The sequence below is a fragment of the Lepisma saccharinum genome, chromosome 13, assembly GCF_977018435.1.
Source record: "Lepisma saccharinum chromosome 13, izLepSacc3.1, whole genome shotgun sequence".
Classification (NCBI taxonomy): Eukaryota; Metazoa; Arthropoda; class Insecta; order Zygentoma; family Lepismatidae; genus Lepisma; species Lepisma saccharinum.
The window spans coordinates 82,310,017-82,335,815 of NC_139241.1; the positions used below are offsets into that span (position 1 = coordinate 82,310,017).

General features: G+C 40.5%; 1 protein-coding gene across 2 annotated transcripts in view; it reads right to left on the reverse strand.

The window, feature by feature from the left end:
* LOC145997467 (sialin-like) overlaps positions 1 to 25,799 on the reverse strand; it is a 98,003-nt gene that overhangs the window by 47,944 nt on the left and 24,260 nt on the right. Inside the window, exon 2 of one of the 2 annotated variants that reach the window (XM_083134547.1) lies at positions 24,792 to 24,888. In XM_083134547.1, coding sequence (XP_082990673.1) covers positions 24,792 to 24,888 — 97 coding nt within the window. Of the gene's footprint in view, positions 1 to 1,365; positions 1,496 to 24,791; positions 24,889 to 25,799 lie in introns of those variants that run through there. The other variant, XM_083134548.1, reaches the window with a different exon arrangement.

Sequence of the window (25,799 nt, forward strand, 5' to 3'; positions counted from 1 at the left end):
TCTTTTCTATTTTGCACCACATTTTCATGAAAAAAATGGGTTTTGTGATTATAAACATCTATTTTAATTTCTGATGTAATTCTTGAATATTCGAAAGCAAATTTCTTGGTAAGTTGATGCATATAATTGAAGAATATTTACACACTAATATTGATCGGTATAAATTGAAAGTGGCATCGGATCAGCTCTATTTTAAAGCAAATTGTTTGCAAAAGAAAGATGCAAATTCGGAGGGTTTTTCGGTGATGAGTTATCAGAGAGTTCTTCAACGTGTGCTTTAACTCCCACCCCCTATCTATCTTTTCTTTCTTTCTTTCTTTCTCTCTTTCTTTCTCTCTCTCTCTCTCTCTCTCTCTCTCTTCCTTCCTCTCACTATCGTTCTCCACCTCTATCTCTCTCTCTCTCTCTCTCTCTCCTCCTTCCTCTATATCTTTCTCTAACTAACTTCTTCTTCTCTCTCCCTCCCTATCCTTCTCTCTCTCTCTCACTTTTCTCTCTCTCTCTCTCTCTCTCTCTCTCTCTCTATATATATATATATATATATATATATATATATATATATACACACACACACATACACACACATATATATACCCCTCCCCTGACCGACTGAATGCTGGAAGAATCCGGGCACACAAATTTTAGGGAGAATAACGATGGAAAATTTTAACAATGCTCTGTTCGTGTTTGAGAAAACAAAAATATAGTCACTCGAGTGTGAAGGAAGATCCAAGATAAATGATGGTTAAACACCGTTGCACTCGTTTCCTACATGTAGTTCCTGTATGTTTGAATCTTGTTGGCACATACCGATAGATGCATTAAATACATTGTACTAGACCCCCAGAGCCTCGTTAGGCTGCAAAATGCAGTTAGTTCAAGGTCTACTATTGGAAGTGAGGTTGACTTAGATTCTACCACGAGTGTTCCCTCAACACGAGCGGAGGAAGATAAAACGAACATCGTTGTATACAGTAGAAATACGTTTGGAATATCGTGCAATAACGATGAACAAAAAATAATACAATTGCATTATATTACTCCTTATAGTTGTGTACTGATTGTAAGGCATGTTCAGAAACAACGTGACAAAGTGTAATTTTCTCCCACAGATCAAACACAAATATCCACTACTTGCTCTCACATCCATGACAACAGAAATGGTACTCGATTAAGGAATTGCCAAGTATCTGTACGTCAGAAGGGTACAATAGCAACGGCTGAAACCCGTATTACTGAATTGTTGAATTCCTATTTTGTTGAACAAGAAATCCCGAAATAGTAAGTTGGCCCGCACACTAAAACCTTGGTACTGTAGTCATTGGACGAAAGATATTACCCGAAGAAAAGTAAAGGTAATCTTACCTGCAAGCCAGTGTGGTAGAAACATGGCGCAGGAACCATGAAATAAAGGAGTGATTTCACGTGGAAAGAGTTGATACCGATGACTGTTTGTGAAGATGCATTGAAGAATGCCCTGTGATCCGTTGAACAGTCGTTCTGTGAGGATTCTGTTATCACTAGTCGTCTGATACGAAGGAAGTTAACACATAACACTTAAGTGGCATTCACCTTGGACTTTAGACAACAAAATGTAAATAGAAACAATTCCAAGAAGCGTAAGGGTTTCCCGAAGCAAAAAAGTAAAAGACGAGGAATACACAAACTATGTGAAACTAACAGCTACCGGACTTCTTGCATACTTTCCTGAGGCAAGCTGTTTCCAAGTGTTGTTTTTTTCCTTCACCAGCACATTTATTTGAAAGACCTAAGTACTCAAATGACTTCGCTTTAGCCATTAACCTATCATTGCAGATGGAAATGTGGTAATGTTGAATATTCTGTCAAAAAGAATGGACCTACGTACTTCGCACTCTAACAGAAAATAAAGCTTAGAAGATATAATCACAATTAAGTCCACATTGTCGTTGCTGGTAATAGTGATCAAGTCTGTGACGGAATGGATACGCTGCGACGCCAGTGTCCAAGGTTCGAATCACTGGGCATGGATGTTCTTTGTAAGTGTCCCTTCATCAATTTCATCATAGCTATCATCACTGGTCATTTTTGCGATTAACCAAAAGTGGCAGAAAATCGAAGTAAAATAAATCAAATCAATCAAGATAAATTATCTGAGCATGAAGTTAGAGCTTCTTACAATTAATATTTGCACTTGGAACATTTTTAACAAAAAATATTCTTCTGTGTAAATTGGAAATTTGAAAAGTAATTTTAAAACTCAAAAACATATTCCATTTCAGATAAATTGTGTTTAGCAAAAACCGTACGTTCTTATTCTGTGCGATATACTTTTCAGTACAATCCAATCGTTAGGAATAAAAAGACTCGATAATTGATTGCAAATATATTAAAATTGAGTCCACGGTACTCTTGGTACAGTGGGATCCATGAGTATTGCCCTGCAAATTGTCCATGACTGTTTTCATTAATTTTTCTCTTACATCCTATGTGTTTTGAAGCGATGGATTTTTATGTATGCTGGTGCAGAAGTTGTCAACAAGTCAACAACTTGTTTTGAGTTTTCTTTTAATTTTTGAAGCTGTTATTGGGTCAAATAAAGTGCACGAACATGGTGATGGACAATTTCCAAGGTAATACTCATGGATTCCACTGTACAGGAAAATAGTGCAATAGATAAACTCATTACGTAGATGTGTAAAAACATCGAAGGTCGGACAAGGGAAAATTGACTGACAAATTCTTTGTGGTTATAAAATGTTTCAACATGTATATGTAACACATAAAAGAATTCCGTACAATTCTTTGTGTTGAACCGGATGTAAACACAACGTTTATTTTTTTAAGTAAGGTCAGTCGTAACTTCGTAGTTTTTGTATACGCTCTGAAAACAAACAATGAATAAGGTTATAATTAATTCCTCAGAGCTCGGGAGAGAAAGGAAGTTTGTTTGATATTTCAATCTAACCTCTTTACAAAAATATAATGAAATGAATCAGGGGTTACTGTTTTGTATCCACACAAGTAGCACGAAATATTACTCTACCACATACGTACATGTAGATAACGAAAAATAATTTTCTATTTTTTTCTCCGATTAAATTGATTTGACTTGTGTCTCAGTTTATTCATTTTTTCAAGTTTGTATAAATATATTTAAATAAAACACTCAAAATGCTGGCCAAGGCAGAATTTATTGTCAAATAAACACACTACATTTATTTTAATTTGGTTCAGAGTCTGATGAAGATCTTGCTATAAGGTTGAAAGTGACGTTTACAATGTGTTTATTTCACAATACATTCTACCTTGGTCAGCATTTTGAGTTTCTTTTATTAAACATGGAAACAAGGCTTAATAGTGTTAGCATATTTAAATAGTTATATTGGTATATTTCAATTAGTAGGTCGCAAGATAGTGTTTTGTTATATCACGAATGGGAGAGCAAACAAGATTCCCCTGATTGTGATTCAAATGTAGAATTTTTGAATTTGATATCGTGAATTGTTCAGTGGTTCAGATCGACCTCCAGCTATAGGCATAACGTTTGGGGGGCAAGGGGGCATTTTGAGTTTTGAATAAAGGTTTTTTTTTTTTTTATGATTTTGCACATATAACAGTTATGAGCAAAATAGTCCTGAACGCTATTCTTATGGAATGGAGAACTTTTCGGTTCTACCTCCCTACCCCAAAGTTACACCCATGGTTCCAGTCCCATTAGCCTAATTTAGCATAACGTGGACTTGATACAAATGTTTGTAAACCTTTGAGTGTGCCCGTGAAAAATCTGGGACTGGGAAGCTGCAACTTGTGGAAGGAGTGTAATAGCATTTCCAGATCTTTTCACTAAGGGAGCTTTCAGTCCGAAGCGACACGATTTCACACCGAAGTGGGAAGCGACACAAGACCCTTGAGTCTAAAGCAAAACATTCATCGCGGATGAGCGAACAACAGACCGAGGCGACACCATGCACGATATTGAGACGTGCACCTTGTTGTGCCACTTCAACCGGCCGCCCATTTTGCTTTTGCGTTTAGAGGAATCGTTTCCTTGGCTTCCATCTGTGTTGCTGCATCTTTGGCGGGTTTTTGGTGTGTAACTGGTTTGTAGGATCTCTGCGCCTGTCGCTCGATATCCATCGCTTGTGGTGGTTCTGTGGAGATTCTATGGAGAACCGTGGTTTTTTGGTCCTTTGAAGGAAAGCTTTTGTGGCCATGTGAAGGACCTCTCTTTTGGCTCTGTGAAGGGCCGTTTTGTATGTTTGATGTTATGAGCATTTCTGTTCTTTGACTTCTGTAAGTCTATCGATGCTGGGGTTTTTTTATATTCTTTTAGAATTCTGCTTCTGTGATTATGTCTAACGTGAGTTCTATTATGCTTTACAGTTTCTGGACGTGGTCTTCTTGTTTTTGAAGGTTTTGTTTTGATCTTTTTGTGTTCGATTATACTTCTTTTGGTAAGTTTCTGAATGAACCATTGGATGGTGTCTTCTTCTTCTGTTTTTCTTTCCTTTGCTGGTGATGTTTTGTTTTGTTCAGGCTGTGCAGCTGCTGCATATGTAGTCCATTGTTCTTCTTGTCTGGTTGTGGAGTCTTGTTGGTCGATGATTTGAGTGCTGTAAATACTCGACATCCTCTGTAGTTTGATGGGTGAGCCTCTCCGCAGTTGCAGCATTTGGCGGGGAGGTTTCTATCTGGCTTGCTGCATGTGACTGTCTGCACATTTTACACACCTTCGTGTGGCCTGGCAATGCCACTTCGGTTCGGAAGGCGGCATTTATTTTTGCTGGTTGGTTTCAAACCGACACATTTCGCTCCGGTGTGAAATCTTCTTTAATTAGTATTCTTTACCAAAGGGAACTTCCCGGCCGTTTTTCTCGCTATGCTTTTTACCTTTGTCGATTTGTTAATTGTTAGCTATTACTAAGCGGAAGTTTGCACAACTGGCCGTGCAAGGCAGGTGGACATTTGGTTTCGTTATCTTGGCAGAAGTCGAAGGCAATGTGGACAGCTGATGACGTAGTGCACTGCATCCGGCACATTGCCTTCACGTTTAACTTGATGACTCTAAAAATTAGTCTTTCCCACTAATTACTTAGGGTACGTCTGATTGTGATTGAGGCGTACGGGAATTGTCCCGCACCGTGGTTGTGAGGTCATACGTCATGCTTTGGGCTCCTGCTACGGGACGCTCGCAGGTTCGAATCTCCTGGGGGGAAGCGTAACAATTTTCTCCTTACATTTCGGCCAGTGTGTGGGACCGGTGGCCACCCCTCAACTGTTTGGATGGTCGCCCACCTCTGCTGAGGCATGTGGGAGTGTGGCCGGCAATCGGTAGGGCTCGAGGGCTGTTGCGCCAAGGGTTATATTATTTACCTAGACCAGGGCTCAAACCCAGATCTTACACGAGCGAGGTCTCAAGACAATATCAAGGTCTCAACAAGATATTTACCGAGGTGCCATACAATTAGCGTTGCTTTCAATTTACATACGTTTACCTTTCCATTTGCCATCTCTTGGAGACGTAACTTACAATTTCAACATCAATCAAGTTCTTAAACTCTATATTCGATGATGTCTCCTGTATACTGTAGTTCTCTATATGATCTGCACAAAAGAACTTTGAAGCAAAGAATAAGATTTTCGTTTGCTCATAAAGCAATGGTTTTTAGTACGGAAATGCTAATGTGCTTAACTTTCTGTTTCCGGTTCCAATAACACTTAAACATCTCTTTATCCCCCCCCCCCCACACACACACAGCACACAAATATCCAGGAGACATCTAGTGGATATCTTTGTGGATATTCGTGTCGAAGTTCTGGATATGGAGGATATCCAGGAATCCCATGGATATCCATGTATTCGTCCAGGAGATATCCGAAGGATTTTCATGAAGGATAAGCTGAGGATATTTTTGGATAGGTTTTGGACATTCTGTGGAAATGTGATCCATTGCCCGCCCGCCCGCCGTAATGGGAAGAAATACCCGCCCATCCCGCCCTGCCCATCTGTTGTCGTGAACCAACCCGACACGCCCCTCTTGAGGGGGAAGCTTTCAGGCGTCCATCAGTACCCAGCATGGTTCAACAGCGGGCGGGCAGCCGATAACCGTCGCTGTCTACTGCACTGCGAGCATGGGCGTCGGAAGCAGGGGCGGACAGGGAATACAGGGACATTTATTATACACGTTGCGAATCTGTCACAGGCAAATATTGTTAAAATTGATAATACATTGTTCGAATTATCAATGTCGCTGCATGAAAAGGCTGCTCAGGAGAAATCTCGAAAACGTTAAATGTGAACGATTGTCGAGTGACTTCCCGTTTGATAGGTTAATTTCAAACAACAGGAAACATAGTGTAGTACTGGTAACCATGTTTTAATAGTTAACCATAAATCTAGGTCAGATGTAATTGGATACGTCAGTGGTGTTACAATTACATGAAGGGCATAGGAAGCATTCTTAGCTTGTACTAATTAGTTTGGATTGCCCATTTGAAAGCACTTTTCCATATCAGGAAATGCATTTCCTAAAAATTGGATCGTACTATCGCTAGACTCCCTTTCTCATTTAAGATTCAAGTTGTTGAGGTAGGATTCAAATATAACAGGACAAGTCTCTACTAGGTTTATAGCGTGGTCCAAAACCAAGTGAAATTTCAACTCTAACTTCCTGTTTATTAGAGACCAATTCAGAGTCTGTTTTATCTTGTGATTTTAAACAAGACAGCTCAACATCCAGGCTACTTCATATTGATCGAATTACTGACAACCTTCAAACCTACGAAACAAAATATTCCCCTTCTACATTTTGTAATAAATGCTTCAAAGACAAAAACAATATTCTTTCTTCTTTCATAAATACGCAATTTATTTTGATTTTTCATTTAGCCACTTTTGGCTAATCGCGACGATGAGGATGGTAACTGATGAAGCGACATTCCAGGACGGGATTCAAACCTGGAATTCCTAGCATCGTAGCACTCTGTGCTAGCCACTCCGCCACGCATGTTGGCAAATTAGTAATTAAACATCCGTATAATAAATGTTCTCGATTTGTTGGTCTTACAACCAAACAATCTTTTTAAGCCATTGCTAAGAGGATAGTTTTAAAGAAATATAATCGAATTCATAAGACTGGTAAATCAGTTACATTTTCTTTTATTCAATTTACCAATATGTTGTAATTGACTGTAGAAATGCAACGAGACAATAAAAAAAGTATTGAAAATAAAGTTGCCTCAAGTGGGGATCGAAAGTAAGACCGTCACTACCACGTGCCTTACTCACTACGCCATTTCGCCAACCTTGCAAATTGTGATTCTTCTGGGACCTTTGTGTATGCTGCTTGCTACTTACGCTTATAATTTATTTTGTACTGGAACGGAGTTTGAAATAATCATGTCAAACACATGGTTTTGAATCTACTATGTAGGTTTCATTGGGAATTCTGAACCGTCTCCTCAGTTATCATCAAAAGATTGCCTTAGCGCTGTGCCAAGAATAACCATGGCTGTGTAGCGTACCGTCTGCCCTCTTAGTCCCGGATGAACTGCGTATACCCGCTCCAGCGTGGGTACAGCGCCTTGAATAACGTAGTGTGGAAAACGACCCAAAAAACTGGTTCCGCGACTGATGAGAACATAGATGGCAGTGCGATCAGAATCGGTGCAAATTTTCTTATGAAAGTAATGCGGCTTAGTTAGTTTTTGGAATATATTGTGTCGATTTATTTGTCTATAAAGAGGGTAAGTGAATTGATGGAAACAGTTATATTTGTGGAGTGATTTGCAGTTACGAAATGGCATTAATTTGGAAAGAAAAGTAAAATAAAATTAATAAATAAATAGCATGCGTGCGTAACACAAGAAGAAAAATCGCAAAGTAATTCCGGACGTCAGGTGTTGGATTGTGTACTACAGTTTTATTTTTCTATGTTATTAGAATATAAATAGTATCCTGAGAGATATTTCATACCGAGGCGACAAACCACAAGTGTCGCTTGGAACCGAGCAGTCCGTAATCAATGCAGCCTTTCGAACCGTAGGGACACAAGCTCTGACTGCACCGTTTCCTCAAGGAGATTTTACACCAAAGCGACACGCGACAAACGATACGACGATTTCACACCAAAGCGACACGGGTCATTCGGTCCAAGGCAACTTTCATACAGAAGCGACACGTGTTGCTTGGAAACGAGCTAATCAAGAGCAACATTTCACATTGTAAAGGCATGACGGGCAGCACAGGCCAGCGTTCGGTTGGTGAAATCTTCAAGCGATAAGTGTCGCGTGCCGCTTTGGTGCGTAATATCCCTAAAGCAAGACACTAATTGCATCGCGCATGCGCGAACAACAAACCACAGCAACAAGTTGCAAGCTATTGAGGAAATAGCCAAGTTTGAGCGACACACAAGCGACAAAGCGACACGTGTGGCTTATCGTGTCGCCTAGATCTGGTGTTCGCACAATTACCAGCAAACGCTTGCTAATAGACTGAAGTGCCCCTTCAAGGATGTCGCTTGTCACTTAGTTGGGAACTCCCCCCGTAGCGCGTCGCTTCGGGCTGAGCACCATTCTTTCCGACCGAAAAAACAAGTAGCATGCGAATACGACATATGAACGTGTAATTTGCTGTTTGGACCCTCATGTGCAATGAATGCTATTTTACAGTCTGCAAGTGTGTGTCAGTAGTGTGACAGTGTGAACATTCCGTGTCGCTTGTCCCATTGGTTTGAAAGTTTCCTTACACTCATGTCGATGGCACTTAGAAAGTTTTTTTGGGGTTCCCCTTGTCGTTTCATGAAATCATCATTATCATTATCGCCACGATTAGTTTAAAGCGGAAGAAAAGAGACAGTAAATATCCAAAATACAAATGCTTCAGTGTGTATATCTTTAAAAGAAATGATGATGATGATGATAATGAACCTAATCCATACAGAAAAATTTAATTGCCAAAAGCATTCCACGCGTATTTTTTCTCCCGTATTATTAACGAAAGTATGACGATAACAGGACGTGGTCGACTGTCTAGAATGTTCGTTAATATCTTCGCGACCACTGTACCAAATTTCATAGCAATTATCACATTCATAGAAATGCTTCATGTAAAAGAATCAGACGTTGCAGCGAAAACTCCATTTACTTCCATTATAAGCAGACGAATACCAAGCACCGGGTTCAACACCAGCGCCTCTAGCGGATCATTTTCGAGTGGAACCAGCCAGAGAGCGCAGAACTGTGCCGTTTTCCACACTACGTTATTCAAGGCGCTGTAGCGTGTGACTCGTTAGTTCGCGCCCGCAGTTGGAAGCACGTGGATCCCGCCCGGCTAGCAACCGTAGTGCGATGACGCCAGCCCGGTTTTATCCAAGCTGCGCAGACACATGGAGAGCTGGGTCCCGAGTGCGCTTTTTCTTTTTCCAGTCAACTTGTGAATGCGGGTTTATTTCTTGCTCTCTGATTGGCTGTTGGAAAGTTACGGTACTCTGATTGTGAGAATATCTTATTTGCGCTGTAGGTTAGGTTAGGTTAGATTAGATTAGAAAGCAGCAAATTTGCGGTGAAAATAGGAAATAAGATATTCTCACAATCAGAGCACCGTAACTTTCCAACAGCCAATCAGAGAGCAAGAAATGAACCCGCATTCACAAGTTGACTGGAAAAAAAAATTCGCGTCCCGAGAAGTGGGACGGCGATTGAACGGATCCCGGATTACGGAGCGAGTCAAGCCCGCCCACGCAGATCTCTAGCCTGGGCATGATTGTTTCTGAGTCGCGATTAAACCAAAAGTGGCACAGAAGTAATGTACGTAAAATAACGTCTCGAACGCAACCAAGAGATCGATTTTCGGAGCGGAGCGTTCATCGTAACGCGCTGCGAAGCCAAGGGTCCCAGGTTCGAACACTGGTTAAGACATTAGTGTGTCTTTGTATCTGTCGCATCATCCATTTCACCAGTTAACCATTCATCCACATCGTCGCGATTAACTCGAGAAGAAGTTACGTAAAATGGGATTGAGAATTTCGGACACTATTTCGTGTTGTCTCGGTATGCTCTGTTCTTGGTTTCGTCTCGACTAGTCTTGAAGAAGAGGCCTGCCTCTCTTTCCCATCTACACTTTACAAAGTTTACGGCTCACAGTTTACCTTGGAAAGGTGGCAAAACACTTCAACCCTTTTCTCCTTCTCTCTCTCTCTTTATCCGGTAGAGAAGGGGAGAAAGCGAGTGGACGGAACCAAGGAAAGAGAGAGAGAGAGAGAGAGGAACTACTCTGTCTGTCTCTTTTCCTCTCTCTTTTTCCTCTCTCCCTCTCTCTTCTTTCTTTCAAATGAGTGGGCGAGGAGGGGCAGAGAGAGGGGCAGAGAGAGAGAGAGAGAGAGAGAGAGAGAGAGAGGGGGGGGGGTTTGGAGACAGAGATATATATATAGAGAGAGAATCTCTCTCTCTAGAGAGAGAAAAGAGGTTCAGCAGAGAGAGAGAGAGAGAGAGAGAGATTGCTCTTTCCCTTTCACTTTCCCTCCCTTTCCTTTTATCTCTCTTTCCGTTCTCTCTCCCCACAGAGAGAAAGAGAGAGAGAGGGAGAAAGAAAAACATACTCACTCTCTCTCTCTCTGAGGGAGAGGGAGAGAGAGTGAGAGAGAAAAGAGATCTCAGAGAGAGAGAGAGAGAGAGAGAGAGAGAGAATGGAAATTAAAGTTGTCCACTGTCGATCTCGCCACCGAAGTTCCCGGGTTCGAGTCCCTACCTGGACATGAGTGTTCTTTGTGTCTCTTCATCAATTTCATCTTGTCGTCGCGATTAGTCCCAGTGGCAGAAAAGCGACGCTACGTCACAGAAATACATGCACAGATGACCTTGGAGAAGCACCCGCTGATTAACGTGCTTGTGACAGTCATGAGAAGTTCGTTGAAACATGAGTCAGTCATTCGTTTAGTCAGATCTGGAGGCTCAGCGTGAGGCATGCGCTGACTCAGGGTTCACCTTTTTCCTGCGCTTCTTGTCCCCAACAATTAGATAGGGTATGGGGCAAACTTTCCTGGTGAACAATAGACTCTCTCAGTGTCATGTGCTTTCTTTCGAACCGTTCCGACAATGATTACGGATGTCCTAGTGAAATCAAGTGGTCGTGGGTTGGAGAACCTGTTCGGGTTTTTGCGACTCAAACAGCAAATGATCTGAGGTATACATCGAAAAGTCTCGTTTAAAAATAATGTGTTCTTTCTTATTACCAGGGCCAGGATGTTGATGACGTGTGATCTTTAAAACTCTCAACAAGCTTCAGCCTGCATCTCTCTCTTATCATCTGCTTTGTTCCTTGGGTGTAGCAGATTTGAATCGACAGCGGATATCTAGCAGTGTTGCCACAATATGAGGGCACAATTTCCCTTTCGAAGGGACAAAATTTCCCTTTTTAGACCAATTTTTCCCTTCACCTAAGCAAATTATATAATAATAATAATAAAGATAATTAGTAGTAATGGTAGTAGCAGCATTATTAGTGGTGGTAGTGCAAGCAGTAGTAGTACGTAGTTAAGTATTCCGTTGAATTCGTTATTAGTTTGAATAAAAAAATATTTTAAAAGAATTTCACATTTCAGTTTCATCACTTCCTGACCACATGTGTCTGGTTTGAATCCTGGTCAAGAATCTATTTAATCGTTACTATTTATCCAAAGATGCATAACAGCAACGTACAATAAACTTAAAGAAGCAGAAACAAGTAGGAACAGCAAAATAAATAAATAACATAAAAATGTGGATATGAAATTCGAAATTAACATAAACTGAAATAATGTAACCAGATGACCTTAAAATTTCCCTGCAAGTGTGGTATTTTTCATCGAAATTGCCTTTTCCCTTTTGGCTACAATTTCGGTCCGAATTTCCCTGCAAAAGGGGAAATTTCCCTTCACGTGGCATCACTGATGTCTAGCATTTCCCGAATCTGGCTTTCGTGTTGCAAGTATACGAACGCAGCTAGAGAAAGGGCGGCCAAGGCTTTATGGTTGCGAAAAATAAAGATACGTTAGAAACAGGTAGGCGTTGAGACTTTCAAAGACTCCGCCAGGTGCTACTCACGGACGAACAGCTGGTGACATCCCCCCCAGGGCTGCAGGCCAGATGAAAGGAACTGCAAGCTGCGAAGATTAGGAAACTGGTCTATCGCTTTAAAACGTCATACTTTCAATTTTCTTCTGGAATGGGGAACGGAACAGGTTGTTATAACGGTTGGGACCAGTGGCGGCGATTAGGGGGAGCGTAGGGGGAAATTGCCCCCACTTTTTGCAACTTTTGCTCATGCACTCTGCTAAACCTTATCTACCAAGGGAAAGTAAATTGTCCTGTCCGAAACACTGCCTCTACACTAATAACAAATTTATTTTAATTTCTGTGAATTGTCACATGATAAAATATAAATTATTTAATACAAAGAGAGAAGGTAATTGACCTTTTAATATTCTAGTGCAGTGGTTCTCAAACTGTGGTACGCTTACCTGTTTCAGACTTCATAGCTTTAACGCTCAACAGGAAAATAAGGCTGATTTTGTCACTGACTATTATCTTCGTTTCATATGTTTTGAAATAAAATTTAAAAAACTCGTTCGAAATCTAAAATAGACTACATTTGGAGCCGCATCTCGGCTTGAAAGTTTCAAATGCACAAAACAGACATCAAGAAACTGTGTCAGACTATGCAGGCACATTCTTCTCACTAGAAACTCTCAGAATTTACAATAAAAACTCCAAAACTGTGCTTGACAGTTTGTTTACAAACTTATTTTTGTTCTTCGCTTTTTTTAACAACTCTGGAAAAAAATATATATGAAAATTAAAGTTCTTTACATTGTTAGTATGCATGTGTTCCACATTTTTACTCTTGCAACCGGTGAGGGTTAGTGTTGCTCTCGAGACGAGACATTTACCGTCTCGTCTCGAAAAGAAGACGAGATACAAGACGGGACAGGCTCTTTTAAATTCGAGACGAGACGAGACTGAATACACGGAGACGAGACAGTTCGTAAAAGGACACAAGACAAGACAAACCATTATTTTCGAGGGTAGTGATTGCTGCCACAACAGTTTTAAGCAATCCGATTGGCTGACGTGACGTGACATCATTAGCGGGCGATTAGGTTAGATAGAAGAAGAAAAGGTGTTGTGGTACTAATTCCAACCATTTTCGAGACAAGACACGAGACGAGAAGAGAGACGAAAGGCTCGTCTCATGAACAACACTAGTGGGGGTACATTCAGTGATGTGCGTCTACGCGTAAACAACGATAGTCTATACATTCTACACGTAGACTATTTTATACACGTAGATGACGTAATCTATGTAAACAACATGGCGAAAGGAGATAACTTAGCAAAGGGAGCCGTGGAAGTAAAACACAATTATATTGCGTATCAGTTGCTGATGTGTGAGGAGAACTTTTCGTACGCTCCCTTCCAAATTAGAATAATTTCTCACCTAGGAAAAAGTCCTAACATAGGAAATATGCTAGTGTTTTATGGGGGGGAAAAAAACTAATTTTGCCTCACGACTGCCATCTGTTGTCTTTTTGGCACACTATGTATCATCTTTCATAGTTGATGATAGAAGAGAAGAGAAATTTTGTTGTAAATAGAATTCTTGTCAGTTCGTTAGGAACCAGTATAGTTGAAAATGTCACTTTCCTTTCATGAAAGTCTTGAAAAATTAATTTCAATGCACTTTAGATTATCTACGTAGTCTATGTAAACTACAAGCCAATGTAATCTACACGTAGATTACGTGTAGACAACTCATGTAGACGTAAACTTATAGTGTACGGCTCATCACTGGGTACATTACACGTTTAATTGCGAACTTAGGGTACAATGAGAAAAAAGTTTGAGACCTACTGTTCTAGTGGATTTGAGGGGGAGTAACAATTAATGGAGAAATTAATTGATTTTTGGTGTCACGGGTGGGATACAATAGAAAACACAAGTAAATAAAAAGTTAAAATAAACTAACAATATTTAAAATACCTTCTAACTTAAGAGTGTATAATACTTGATTTATTACAATTTTAGATTGTTCACTAACAAGATAGTATAAAGCTACAGCATTGCATTTAATTTTCAAAATTCAGATTCAGGGGTAGTTTCAAATGGAATGAATGCCCCCCTTCCCCCTCCCATATCTGTTTCTCTGTTCGAACTACGTAGGTCGAAGTCAGTTTGCGTGTGAAATGTTCAAAGAAGGTCAGAAGCAAATTTATGCAAATCGTTTTATCTATTTCTGTCCTTGAATGAATATAAAATGATCACAGGACTAAATATCAAATGTTAATAATAACTCTTCCTCACGTCAACCACGCAAACTGTATTTTTAGAAAGTTCCGTTACGGCAAATTAAAAAAACGCCTTCACACAGATTTTATTGAATACCAGACCAGCCGTGTCGGATCAGTTTGGCCACCCCTACCATGGTTTGTTTTTAGCAAAATAGGAATTTTTCGTTTCCATTTCAACTTCTACGTCAGACCTGACGTGACTTGGAGAGAAATAAAAGTGTGGCACGGCACCTATATCGAATTTCGAGTACCCGTTAACCTTCCACACGGAACGGTTGGTAGTGGCAACCCTGCTCGAAGCGGGTGCAGCGGAAACGACAAGCATTCCATGGTTGCCATATGTAACCAAAACACACTAACGCTGGTGCAGCTTGGCGTTAGTGTGTATGTGAAAAACAGAAAAGCATTTTTACTGGCTTGGTAGCTGCGTCTGAGAGAACAGTCGCACCTATGACATTTTTAACATTATTTTTATTTATTTATTTTGTTACAAACTGGAGAGTGATGCAAGAAAAATGCATATGATATTTTGTTCTTCATCCCAAGAAAGTAACTCGTGTCTCTATCAATTTCAGCGTGAATATTCTTTCTAAATATGAATGCATTTTTAAAATACAACGTGCCAAGTGTAGTGGAAGCGTCAGCGCCGACTTCCGTGACAGAGCGGTTAGCATATATAGCTCTGCCGCCAGGGGTCTCTGGTTCGAATCCGGGCATGGGTGTTCTTTGTGAGTGCCCATCAGTTTTGTTATATCATCACTCAGTCTCATCTTCGCGATTAGCCAAAAGTAGCAGAAACGCTAAGTAAAATAAACCAGATCAATCAGTCAAATATGATATATTGGATAGATTTACTTCCCTGAACGAAGTTTTGGTTAAAATTTGAAAAAAAAAAAAATAAACCCGAAAAACCTTCAATAAAATAAAATTTTCTAAAATTGAATTTAGCGATTTTTACATGCAGATGTGGCTTCTCTGATGGCGTAGTGGTAACGTCGTCGTCTTGTGAGATACTTTGGACAGTGGTTCAGATCCAACTTTAAGCTGTAAGTCCAGTCCCGATTAGCCTATCTTGTGCATAAAGTGGACTTAATTCAGATAATTCTACATGCAGATGCTATTTAGTGGATTTTATGTGGGGGATGTAGTGACTTGTGTGTTCTAGCTGTTGGCAACACTGATTAACATCCGGCGCAAAATCACGTAAGAACTCGATGGCTGAAGTGAAGTTATCACTCGACGGGAATTCCACTCCGCATGATTGAAGCGGTAGAGATATTTTCACGTATTGAGCATTTAATTAATTTTTAGTTGCGTTCTCAAGGTTTCTTGATTTGGCGGAAGCCATTGACAATTACAAATAATTATCACGTTATCTCTGGAACGCTGGTCATTAGGCGAACCGGAAGTTGCACAAACTGGAGTTCTACTATTACACGTTTCCTTTGTTACCATTCGCAGGTGTCCTTGTTCCTAGAAGTGTGTTTGCGACGCGTATTCTGGTCCGTTTGTTATGAGGGGAACACAGCAGGCTGTATATTTGCATGTGTTAATACATGACGTCATATTCGAGGAATGTGTTTGCATATGAGAGCCGTCGAAACAAGCACATTTAGGGCCAAGGAATCTCTGAAAGATTTACGAGGTAAAAAAAATCCACTTGGATAAAATCACCAAACACAATCTTCCATTCAAAGTATGGACTTTTCGTTCATAACATTCGACACGTACAGATATTGCGTCTCATTTCATGATGAAGTCGGCTTTCCGTGGCGGAGTGGTTAGCAGAACGGGCTACGACGTTCCTGGTTCGAGCCCCGGCATGGAAGTTCTTTGTGAGTGTCCCTTCAAGTTCGTCATATCATCACTCACTCTCATATTCGCAATTAGCCAAAAGTGGCGGGAAAATGACGCTATGGTGAAGTTTTTAAGGCTATGAGAGTATGGTGGCAATGGAGTCCACGGTGAGTGGAAAGGGGCCCAACCACTGGTAAAGTAGTTTGCTTTTTCGAGTCAACTTTATGCACCAATAGTCGACCAATAGGGACTGGGCCTAAAGTTTAAACATGGAATCCGAACTACTGTAGCACGAAATCCAATATGGCCGACGTTTTTTCCCTTCAAAATGGCCGAAAACCCATCACAGGATTTTTGGGGATTGTCTTGTGGTCAATAAGGAGGCATTGGACAACACAAATGTTTATTATTGGTTCGATTTCCGGTGTGAACCCACAAATCTCCACGTAGACCCAGAATCGTGAAGACAATTGAGGAGCTACTTGAAAAGAAGTGGCAGGTTCCGGTCCCAAAAGCCCAAAAAACAGCGGCGATGGGACCCGACGTCCTGACCACACTTTGCTCAACAAAAAGATGTTTGGCAGGCCCCGGACCTCAGACGACTGTTTCGCCAAAGAGTTCAGTTTTTAGACCTCAAAGCCTATTTCCACTGGATTCATTCTGAGATCTTCATTGACAGGATCATGATGAGTCAACCACAGTACATACAGAATACAGAATACTTCAGTGCATCAAGTGTATTTGATGCACCAAAAACGATTCATGCACTAAAGTGTGTTTTCTTGGCCTTTGCCAAGAATCACCTTTACACTTCGATGCATTTTTGTGTAACGTTTGTAAAGGTAACGCCAAATGCATCACATGATTCAAGTGAGTATTTCTGTGTCGAGATGTACTTCAATGCACGCGTTTTGATGCACCTTTATGCATCTTTCTCGATGATACACTTAAACATTGACCTGAGCTAGAGATTGATGCATGTTTTTTCATCTGATGCATTTACTTTGCTGTCTGTACGCGGTCGACTACAAGCACAAAAAAGTACAAAAATTTCTCAGCAACATCTTTTTGATCAAGAGTCAGTTCACAAGAACCGAATTTCACAATCGTCTCACTCTAACTGACTCCAGAGGCCCATAGAGCGACGAAATATCTGTGGAAGTTGTCTAGGTTGTGTCCTAAATACAAGATTTCTCTCCTCGCTTTGTTGGGTCGCTAAATTTAGAGTATCCACGATCTGCGCTGTCCATTATTCCTGATCGCGCGTAAACAGTTGAGCAGTGATCTCGTTGTGAAGAGCTTTGAAGATGCGATTGTGCGTGGTTTGAGTCGACTGAACTGGGATGGGAAAGAAGTCAGCTATGCTACAAGTGTAGGTATAAAGATTTAACACCCCAAAACTGTATACTTATAGTTCACTTGATCTTTGAATGATATCAAGCCACAAGAGCAGCGAACTTAAATGGATGACGATAGATAGCACCACAATCAAACATAAGTTATATAAATTATTATAGATATGAGTCAAACAGAATCGCAAAATGTTTCGGATATAAATTTAGTGAATATTTGAGGAAATAAAAATAGAATGATGATAATGTAGGAGAAGAAAGAAGAGAAATGATATTAACAATAAAGGTTAATGTCTCGCTTTATTTAGACTGAGGCAAGTTACCTAGTCAAAGGAATTGAACCATATGTTGAACAAGGATGTGTGTTAGAAAACATTGATGGTTCCGTAGTATCCCGAGGTTTTAGAACGTTACAGAATTCCAAAATTGAAGTGTCGAAGCACCCAATATTCCATATTGGTGTTTGAATACGTAGAACTGTCTTGGGCTTATCTGTATGCGAAGCACAACATGGAAATAACTGAATTATTAGACTGAAGGGACCTGCGAGAAAATCCAGGACTTCCCGTTGGCGCAGTGGTTGCGTCGTAGCCTTGTAATCTAGGGGTCCCGGGTTCGATACTCGGTGCAAGCACGTAGTGGTTCGAATCCCACTTTAAACTGTAGGTCCCGTCCCAATTAGCCTTACTGTGCATAAAGTGGACTCAACTCAATCAATCCAGGACTATGAGCAGCTTTTTGTGTAAATATATCAACACAGAGTGATTTTATTCACACACCCCTAACAACCCCACCCCCAAAATTTTCTCAACACCCCCAAAAATTTCTCAAAGACCGAATTTACGGTCATTTCTACTCTAATTTTACACTTACAGCCCTTAAATACAAACGAGCGAAAAATAAACGTTTTCTTTTCTTTGTAGGAAGAACTACAACACGTCTTCTTTGTTTCACACAGCACATAGAATATCTGGGTCGATTACGTCCGCACGCCCAGCTCACCCCGGTGGCGCGAAAGAGCGACGAACCCAGCCCCTCCACATTTCGCAGAGAGTGGGTGCATCAACCGCTGTGACGTCACTAGGCGCAGTTGCGCAACCAGTGTCAAGAAGGCGAAACGGGCGAGATTTCACACTTTCGTTCTTCTAAGGGAGTGGGGAGGGGCATTCCTTGTCCATTTAACTCACATTCCCTTCTTCTTTATGTGACGTGAAATGACAATTCCGAAAGGCTGGGGTGCATGACAAGTAGGGATGAACGATATAGGAAAGTTGATATCGCGATATATCGTCAAGAAAATATCGTTACAGACGATACGATATTTTTTCCGTATCGTGATATCGGCGATATATCGTCTCCACGATATATATCGTCAAATATCGTGCCGCTATATAGATGACACGATATATATCGCTGAAATATCGTGACGATATATGGCTGACACGATATATATCTCCAAATATCGTGACGATTAGTGTTGCCCACGGGACGAGACGGGACAGGCTTTTAAAAATTCGAGACGAGACGAGATTTACCATGTGTCATGAGACAAACGAATATTTTCGAGACGAGACAGCATTTCCACGAGACGAGACATGCCAAAGTCTCGTCTCGTGGGCAACACTAGTGACGATATATCGCCCAACACTAGTGACGAGTATCCACAGAGGGTATACGGTGGTATATGCCATATACCCCCTGGTTAATCTTCCTCATTAGCGTACATCTTCTGTTACAATACAAATAGTGCGGTCTTTAAAATATGCATTTTTTTTTTTCAAGTATTTCATGTTGTACTGGATCCCTTACGTTCAAATGCAATCAATAAAATACGCGTTTCATATTTCAAAAATGACTTATGTAATATGGCTAATTTATGCCAACTATGGGTACTTCACCACAGACACAATTGGAAACGGTGTTGCCAAGTTTCCGCAACGGTACAAAATTTCAAGTTAACCGTTTAATGGCCGCGTGCAAGAACGCCGATTATTTCGAAGTTCAGATGAACGAGATCAATTTTAATCCACTCTAAATGAACTTAGTTTAAAGATTTGCATTGCACCAACGAAAAACGACGTTCAGGAGATTCCGTTCAACTGATCCGAGATTAATTTGTAAGGCTATACCTGATTGGTTGGCTAAAACAAATGACAATCAAGAACCCTATAGAGTAATGTGATGTGTTAAAGTATCAACATGTAGGAGAAGAAGATAATTCGGGCTGCAAACTTCTATGAATTTGAGAGATGTACAATCAACCTTGTCAATATGTACAAGGATGTAGTGGAGTGTAAAAAAATAATAATAATAAAAAGAACTAACGGCACAACATAAAAGGAGAAGGAGAAAGCATGGAACCTTCTTCTACGGGACTTTAATGCCTTACGAAATGCATTCGATTTTGAGAGAACAGCGTATGATGAACCATAGAAACTTTTGTCTCGTCCGCAATAAAGATATATTACTATTATTTCTATTATTACTGTACTGTGGTAAGTATTTGAATTTTTTATTTCTTAATTCTTATGTATTTATATTGTCGTGTCGTGTAAATAGCCAGTAACATGTATTTTCGTAAATTTATACAATCATATTTCCAACACCATGTAGCAATATCGTAAACATTGCTATAATTTACCTTGCACGTAATATATGACATTTATATATGTTCTGGGATAGAAAGTACAGTATTTATAAACATTACAACTTTGCACCACAGAACCACAAATTATTATTATTATTTTGGCAGTTTTTAGTTTACATAGTTCTCGAATTATCAGCATTGTACATCCAACATCTCTAGCGTTTGCACGCCCTCGATATCACTTTCCGCTCTTTTTATTTTAAAAAACAACTGCCTGCACAGTCGAAGCGTCAGTATCTTGAACCAGGATCAGACACCAAAACGGTCGCGAATGGCCGATCAGAAGATAAACTCGTTTTGATGTTCCTATAAGTCGTTTTCACGTTCAGAAGACACAATGGGATCTTATGGGCAATGCTTTTCTTATGGGAAATACGAGCGCGCTGTTGTGAAATTTCTGGATTTACAAATTTAGCTTAAGTAAAATCGGTACCTGCAGTTTTGCATCAAATTTTGTAGAGAATACGATGGTGTACACAAAAAAACTGGTAACTTGCTTACATAATTTTAGATAAATTAAAAACGCAAATTTTCCGTGAAAACACAATTTTTACATTGTTTTCATTCCTAACGTTGAAACATGCCGTAAAATTGAAGCATTCATTATTAAAAAAATTGACACTGTTTTTTAATTGTCATAGGTGATGGTGGTACTCAGAATTTATCAATACTTTAAAGCATATTCGCATTAAAAAATATTCAAATAAAGTATGTGGAGATTTTTTATATTCGTGCAGTAGAAAATGTCGTCGCTGGCCATTTTTTGTTCTGTAATTCCAAGTAAAAACTTTCAGCGACAAAGTTGTGGAGAAAATAATGAAATTATTTTTTGTAACCACTCAAAGGTTCCCAGAAATATTACTTCCATGCATTTGGAGTTTCTTTTTAACCCGAACCGCGCGCGAAGTAAGGAGACGTTGTCTGGCCATCTTGAGCCGACTCACCGCAGCATTACGGCTATCACCACCAAGTTTTCGACTTGTTATTTTATTTCCATTCAGTAAAAATATGAACTTCATGCAGTTTGTTATAATAGAATTGAAATTACTTAAATTTAATAATTGACAATTATTTCCAATGCTGCTGTTGTGAGCAACATTAGTGCTGTCGCAAATACACGTTGTTTTCGTTTACATTACTGTCGACATTAATACTGAAATGAAGGTCACCTTTCAGTTTCCAACGTACACATAAATTCATAGACACCATATTAACCTTTGAAAGGCTTTCCAACACGTGACAAAATATGGGGCTTCAAGATAGAAATATGACATGCCTTGCTTGAGTCATTCACGTATTATCAGTTCACGTGGGCCATAACTCATTTGTTTGTTTGGGTTGGAACTTGAATTTAACCCATGTGCCAGGTTCCCCTTACTTGAGTAAGAGATCTACTTTGGTCTGTTTAGACTTTTTCCCTCTCCCGAAAAAGTGTTTTCAGTTGTGTGAGCTCTCAATGATTTTTACTTTTTTAAGTGATTTCTGAAGTGTCATATTCGTGCATTACACTCGCGTGTGTAGTGATCGCAATGGATCATAGTAAAAAGGGTAACTGTAACGTTCACAGTATAATATTAATATTAATAATTACATATAATTATCATTATATATACAAAATATGTAACACCTTCATTGTGAAGGAAGGTCATCATTTCCCGGCGACATGAGCTAGCGCTGTATTGGCAACACTGTGCGGTTTCTCCATAAGCGCCGTTGTGTCTTCTGAACGTGAAAACGACTCTAGATCGCGATCAAGTGTTGAACCGTCTTCGTGCAATGGAATTTTCCAGTGATCCTTTCCCGATCCGAGTTTAAAATTTGATCTTCGTTCGTGCACACGGCCATAAGTGTCGCAAAGGAACTGTTTATGACGTTATTACAGTGGCGTGCCCAAGATTTTCGAAATAGGAGGGGGGTTACGTATACTTCCTTTTTCAGCAGTCAGACCTCATCTTGACATATTTTCCTGTCTTTCACGTTCTTTTTTTTTTAAGGAATGCTGGGCCAAAGCCGGGGTTATGACCCCTCCCCCACCAACTCCCCTTGGGCACGCGACCGATTCTATTGCAAACATTGAACTCTGTTACAGTCACGGCTGTTTACTTTTGAAAGTAGATAGGTACGGTTGGAATTACTCAAAAAGTAACATTTACTTGTAACTGGTTACTTCCAAACACTTCTGACTACCTGGTAGGCTTTTTTTCTAGTCCAAGGCCCCCACGGCTGCCCTGCGTTGCTTGCGAAGGATGTCGCAATGGGGACACGTGCTGTGGGAAGCGATCGATAAGAAGCGCAGGGCGGCAAAGGACTGCATGACGTAGTCAGCTGAGCACGTGATAGAAAAGGGTTTATGTAAGGTCGGGTTTCCTGTTCCAACATTTCAGATTTCTTTGCATAATAACTTATTAATTCTTAGGCGCAAAGTACAATATACTTTCCATAGTAAGTTTGCTGCCGAAAAAACACATATTAACTTACTTACAAGCACACGCCCTAGTAACTGTAGGGATAACTTGGTGGGGGCAAGTGCCTCCCTCCCAAATTTTTCGGATTTACAAGCTAAGGGATTCTGGCTCCCACCAAGTTACGCCCATGCTAGTAACTTCACCATATAATAAAAAAAAATCAAGGGATTTTGCATAGGAAGTGGTGAAGCTGATCTCGACAATATCGTAAATTCAAAATTACCCCCCCCCCCCCGATGGTGCAGTGTGAACGTCGTCTCCTTGTAAACAAGGAGATCCGGGCACGATACCCGATGGACGCACATAGCGGTTTCGATGGTCTAAAAAAAATCAGAAACACAATGGTTGTGTTTGTCTTCTTCTTCTTGCAAATTTATGAAGAAAATTGTCCCTTTAAATGACAGTCCCCTATGTTATGTATGCACGAGTTATCATGGATTATGAAGCAAGTTATTTTTTCTGCTAATATCGGGTGTCCCAAACAAAAGTATACTCAAAAGATTACCACCACCGCTTTTGCTGTGGGTATACTTTTATTTGGGACACCCTGTATAACCAGCTGACGTCAGGTTTCTCCTATTGAATGAAACTGTGATCATTTCCTAAGAAACGTTGAAAGGTTTTCTTTTTTTAAATATTGGCAGGGAATTCAAATACATTTATTTTATTACACACACACACGCCGGTTTCTTTAATGTCATATTCCTCCAATATCGATTAATCGAAAAATCAAACCTCCAATATCGATTAATCGAAAATCAAACAAGATGCGCAAGACATCAACATAAATTAATATTGTACTTTCTAGTGGCAAATTTCTCCAGAGAACTGACGCAGGGATGCCCACGGGGGGGGGGGGGGGATTATATATTTTTCAAAAATATTTGTAAGAGAAAGATTAGGTCTATACCTTGGCATGGTGGGGGGGAGTAATCGGTATATATTTCCTTCGTAATTGACTTTACCTGGTTCCAATGCAATTTTGCTACTAGGGACATCATATTTAATCTGTTAGATGAAAAGGAAGAATTTTGATGGCAGATCTAGTAAACTGTTCAGTATCGTGATTTATCTGCATCCCGAAACACGACCGCAATTTTCTGAAGACTCCCTAAAATGTTTCACAAAGGCTCAATTTGATATTTTGACACAATTGAACCCCCATATACGAACTTAGGATCCTCTACCCTAGATGGAAATTTTTGGATAAACCCTTGGTTCATTAAAAGCTAGAAAAGTAACTCTCAGCAATAGGATAGTAATAGACAAGCTGTCGTAATTAAATACTTTATGGGCAGTGGAGGCGATTAGAGGGGGCGAGGGGGGCAGTCGCCCCCACTTTTTGCCCCTGGACTATAGCATCTTAATGCTAAGTATTGCCTTTAAGTAGAAAGTAGTTTTGGCACCTAATCACCGCTTTTGTTTATTGGGATTAAGACATGATTGCGGGGGCACCCCTGGAGAGACGTAGAGTTTGAGGGAGGGGCCTCCCCGATGGCGTAGTGGTAACATAGTCGCCTTATAATCAAGGGGAGAGAAAGAGAGGGAGTTCCTTTTCCCTCCTTTTTCTTTCGGGAAGAGAAAGGAGAAAGAGAAAGGAGAGAGAGACGTGAAAGAAAGAGAGAGAGAGGGGTAGGAGAGAGAGAGAGAGAGAGAGAGAGAGAGAGAGAGAGAGAGAGAGAGAGAGAGAGAGAGAGAGAATTTCTTTGTCTTCTTTCTTTCCTTCTTTATCTTTTTCCCCTTCCGTTTTCTTTCTTTCTCTCTCTCTCTCTCTCTCTCCTCTCCCACCTCTCTTTTTCTTTCTCTCCCTCTCCTCCTTCCCTTCTCTTTCCTTCTTTTCCCGTCTTTTCCCGTTCTTTCCTTCCTTCTTTCCTTAAGAAAGGAAAGAAAAGAATGAAGAGAAGGAGAGTAGGAGAGAGAGAGTAGGAGAGAGGAGAGAGGAAGGGAGAAGGAAACAAGGAAAGAAAGAAAGAAAAACTTTAAACTGTAGGTCCAGTCCCGATTAGCCTTACTGTGCATAAAGTGGACTTAAAACAGCAATCAATCAGTTTGAGAGTGAGGTGCCAGGAATCGAACCAGTGACCGTTGGATTCATTGTGAGACCCTTAGCCGCTGAGAAGTCCACCAGCAAAGGTGCCAAATCGTGAACTGTCACAGCAGCACGTTACGCGCAGTTTGCGAAAACACTGACAGAGGCAACAACAAAAATGAAAAGGTGACATACCTGAGCACATGTTTGGCACACGCCTTTCTGCCATTCTTCCCGTAGCAATGTCCAGAATCGACACCCTCCTGACCCAAGCGGCACTGCATCGACGCAGCTGCAACAAATGTAGGAATTAACACACTGAGGCTGAAACACACTTTCTCAATACAGAATAACTTGGCACACGAGACGAAAAGCTTGCCGCGAAGTGTCGAGAAAAGCGGCTAATTTTTGAACTGGCTGCGTGCAATCCGGAGATCGGGGTGATAGGACGGGCCTCGCCACTTCACTGCAGAGGCGATTATTTTCATGCAACGACTCGTTTGAGGCTCCTAGCTTCGTGAACGCCACCATTGGACTTTCTAGAGGAGATTTTCTGTGCTTCTGCCTTCGACGGGACGACAGAACGTGTTTCAGTCCGGAAAGGAACAAGAAATATCAACCGACAAATGTCGACCGCTGCTTCTGCCTAGCCCGTATTCGGCCCACTCTCAGCAGACGACACTGCAATCCAATACCTGCGCGCGCAGCTCTGGACGCAAGGTTGCCAGTGCGCGAATTGTTATTGTGCGGAAACCGATAAAGTCTGACGTCTCTAATCTGCAGTGCAGAAGTGGAAGCAGTACGCAAGGGAGGGACTGCTGGGGCTACAGCCCACTCCGAAATCTTGATAAAAATCAAAATTGTCAAATAAAACCAGTAAAGAACTCGAGGAAATGGTATTTTCGAAATATTTTATAGCGTTTTCCCCATACACCGCAGCTACGTAATATCTGACTTCATAATTCCAACCCCCTCCCTCCCCAGAAAAAAAATCTGTATAGCCCAGTGGGAAGTAGCATACCACAAATGTGTTCACAATATTTCAGAATTTTAATAATTCCTTTATTTTGCGCGTGAGGTTCAGCCATAAGCTGATAAGCCTTCTCATTAGTAGACCTCGGATTTTTAGGTTCTAAAAAATGTAATTTAGGTTCCTAAAATAGGCTCTAAAAATTCTAAAATAGGTTCTAAAAATCCTAAAAT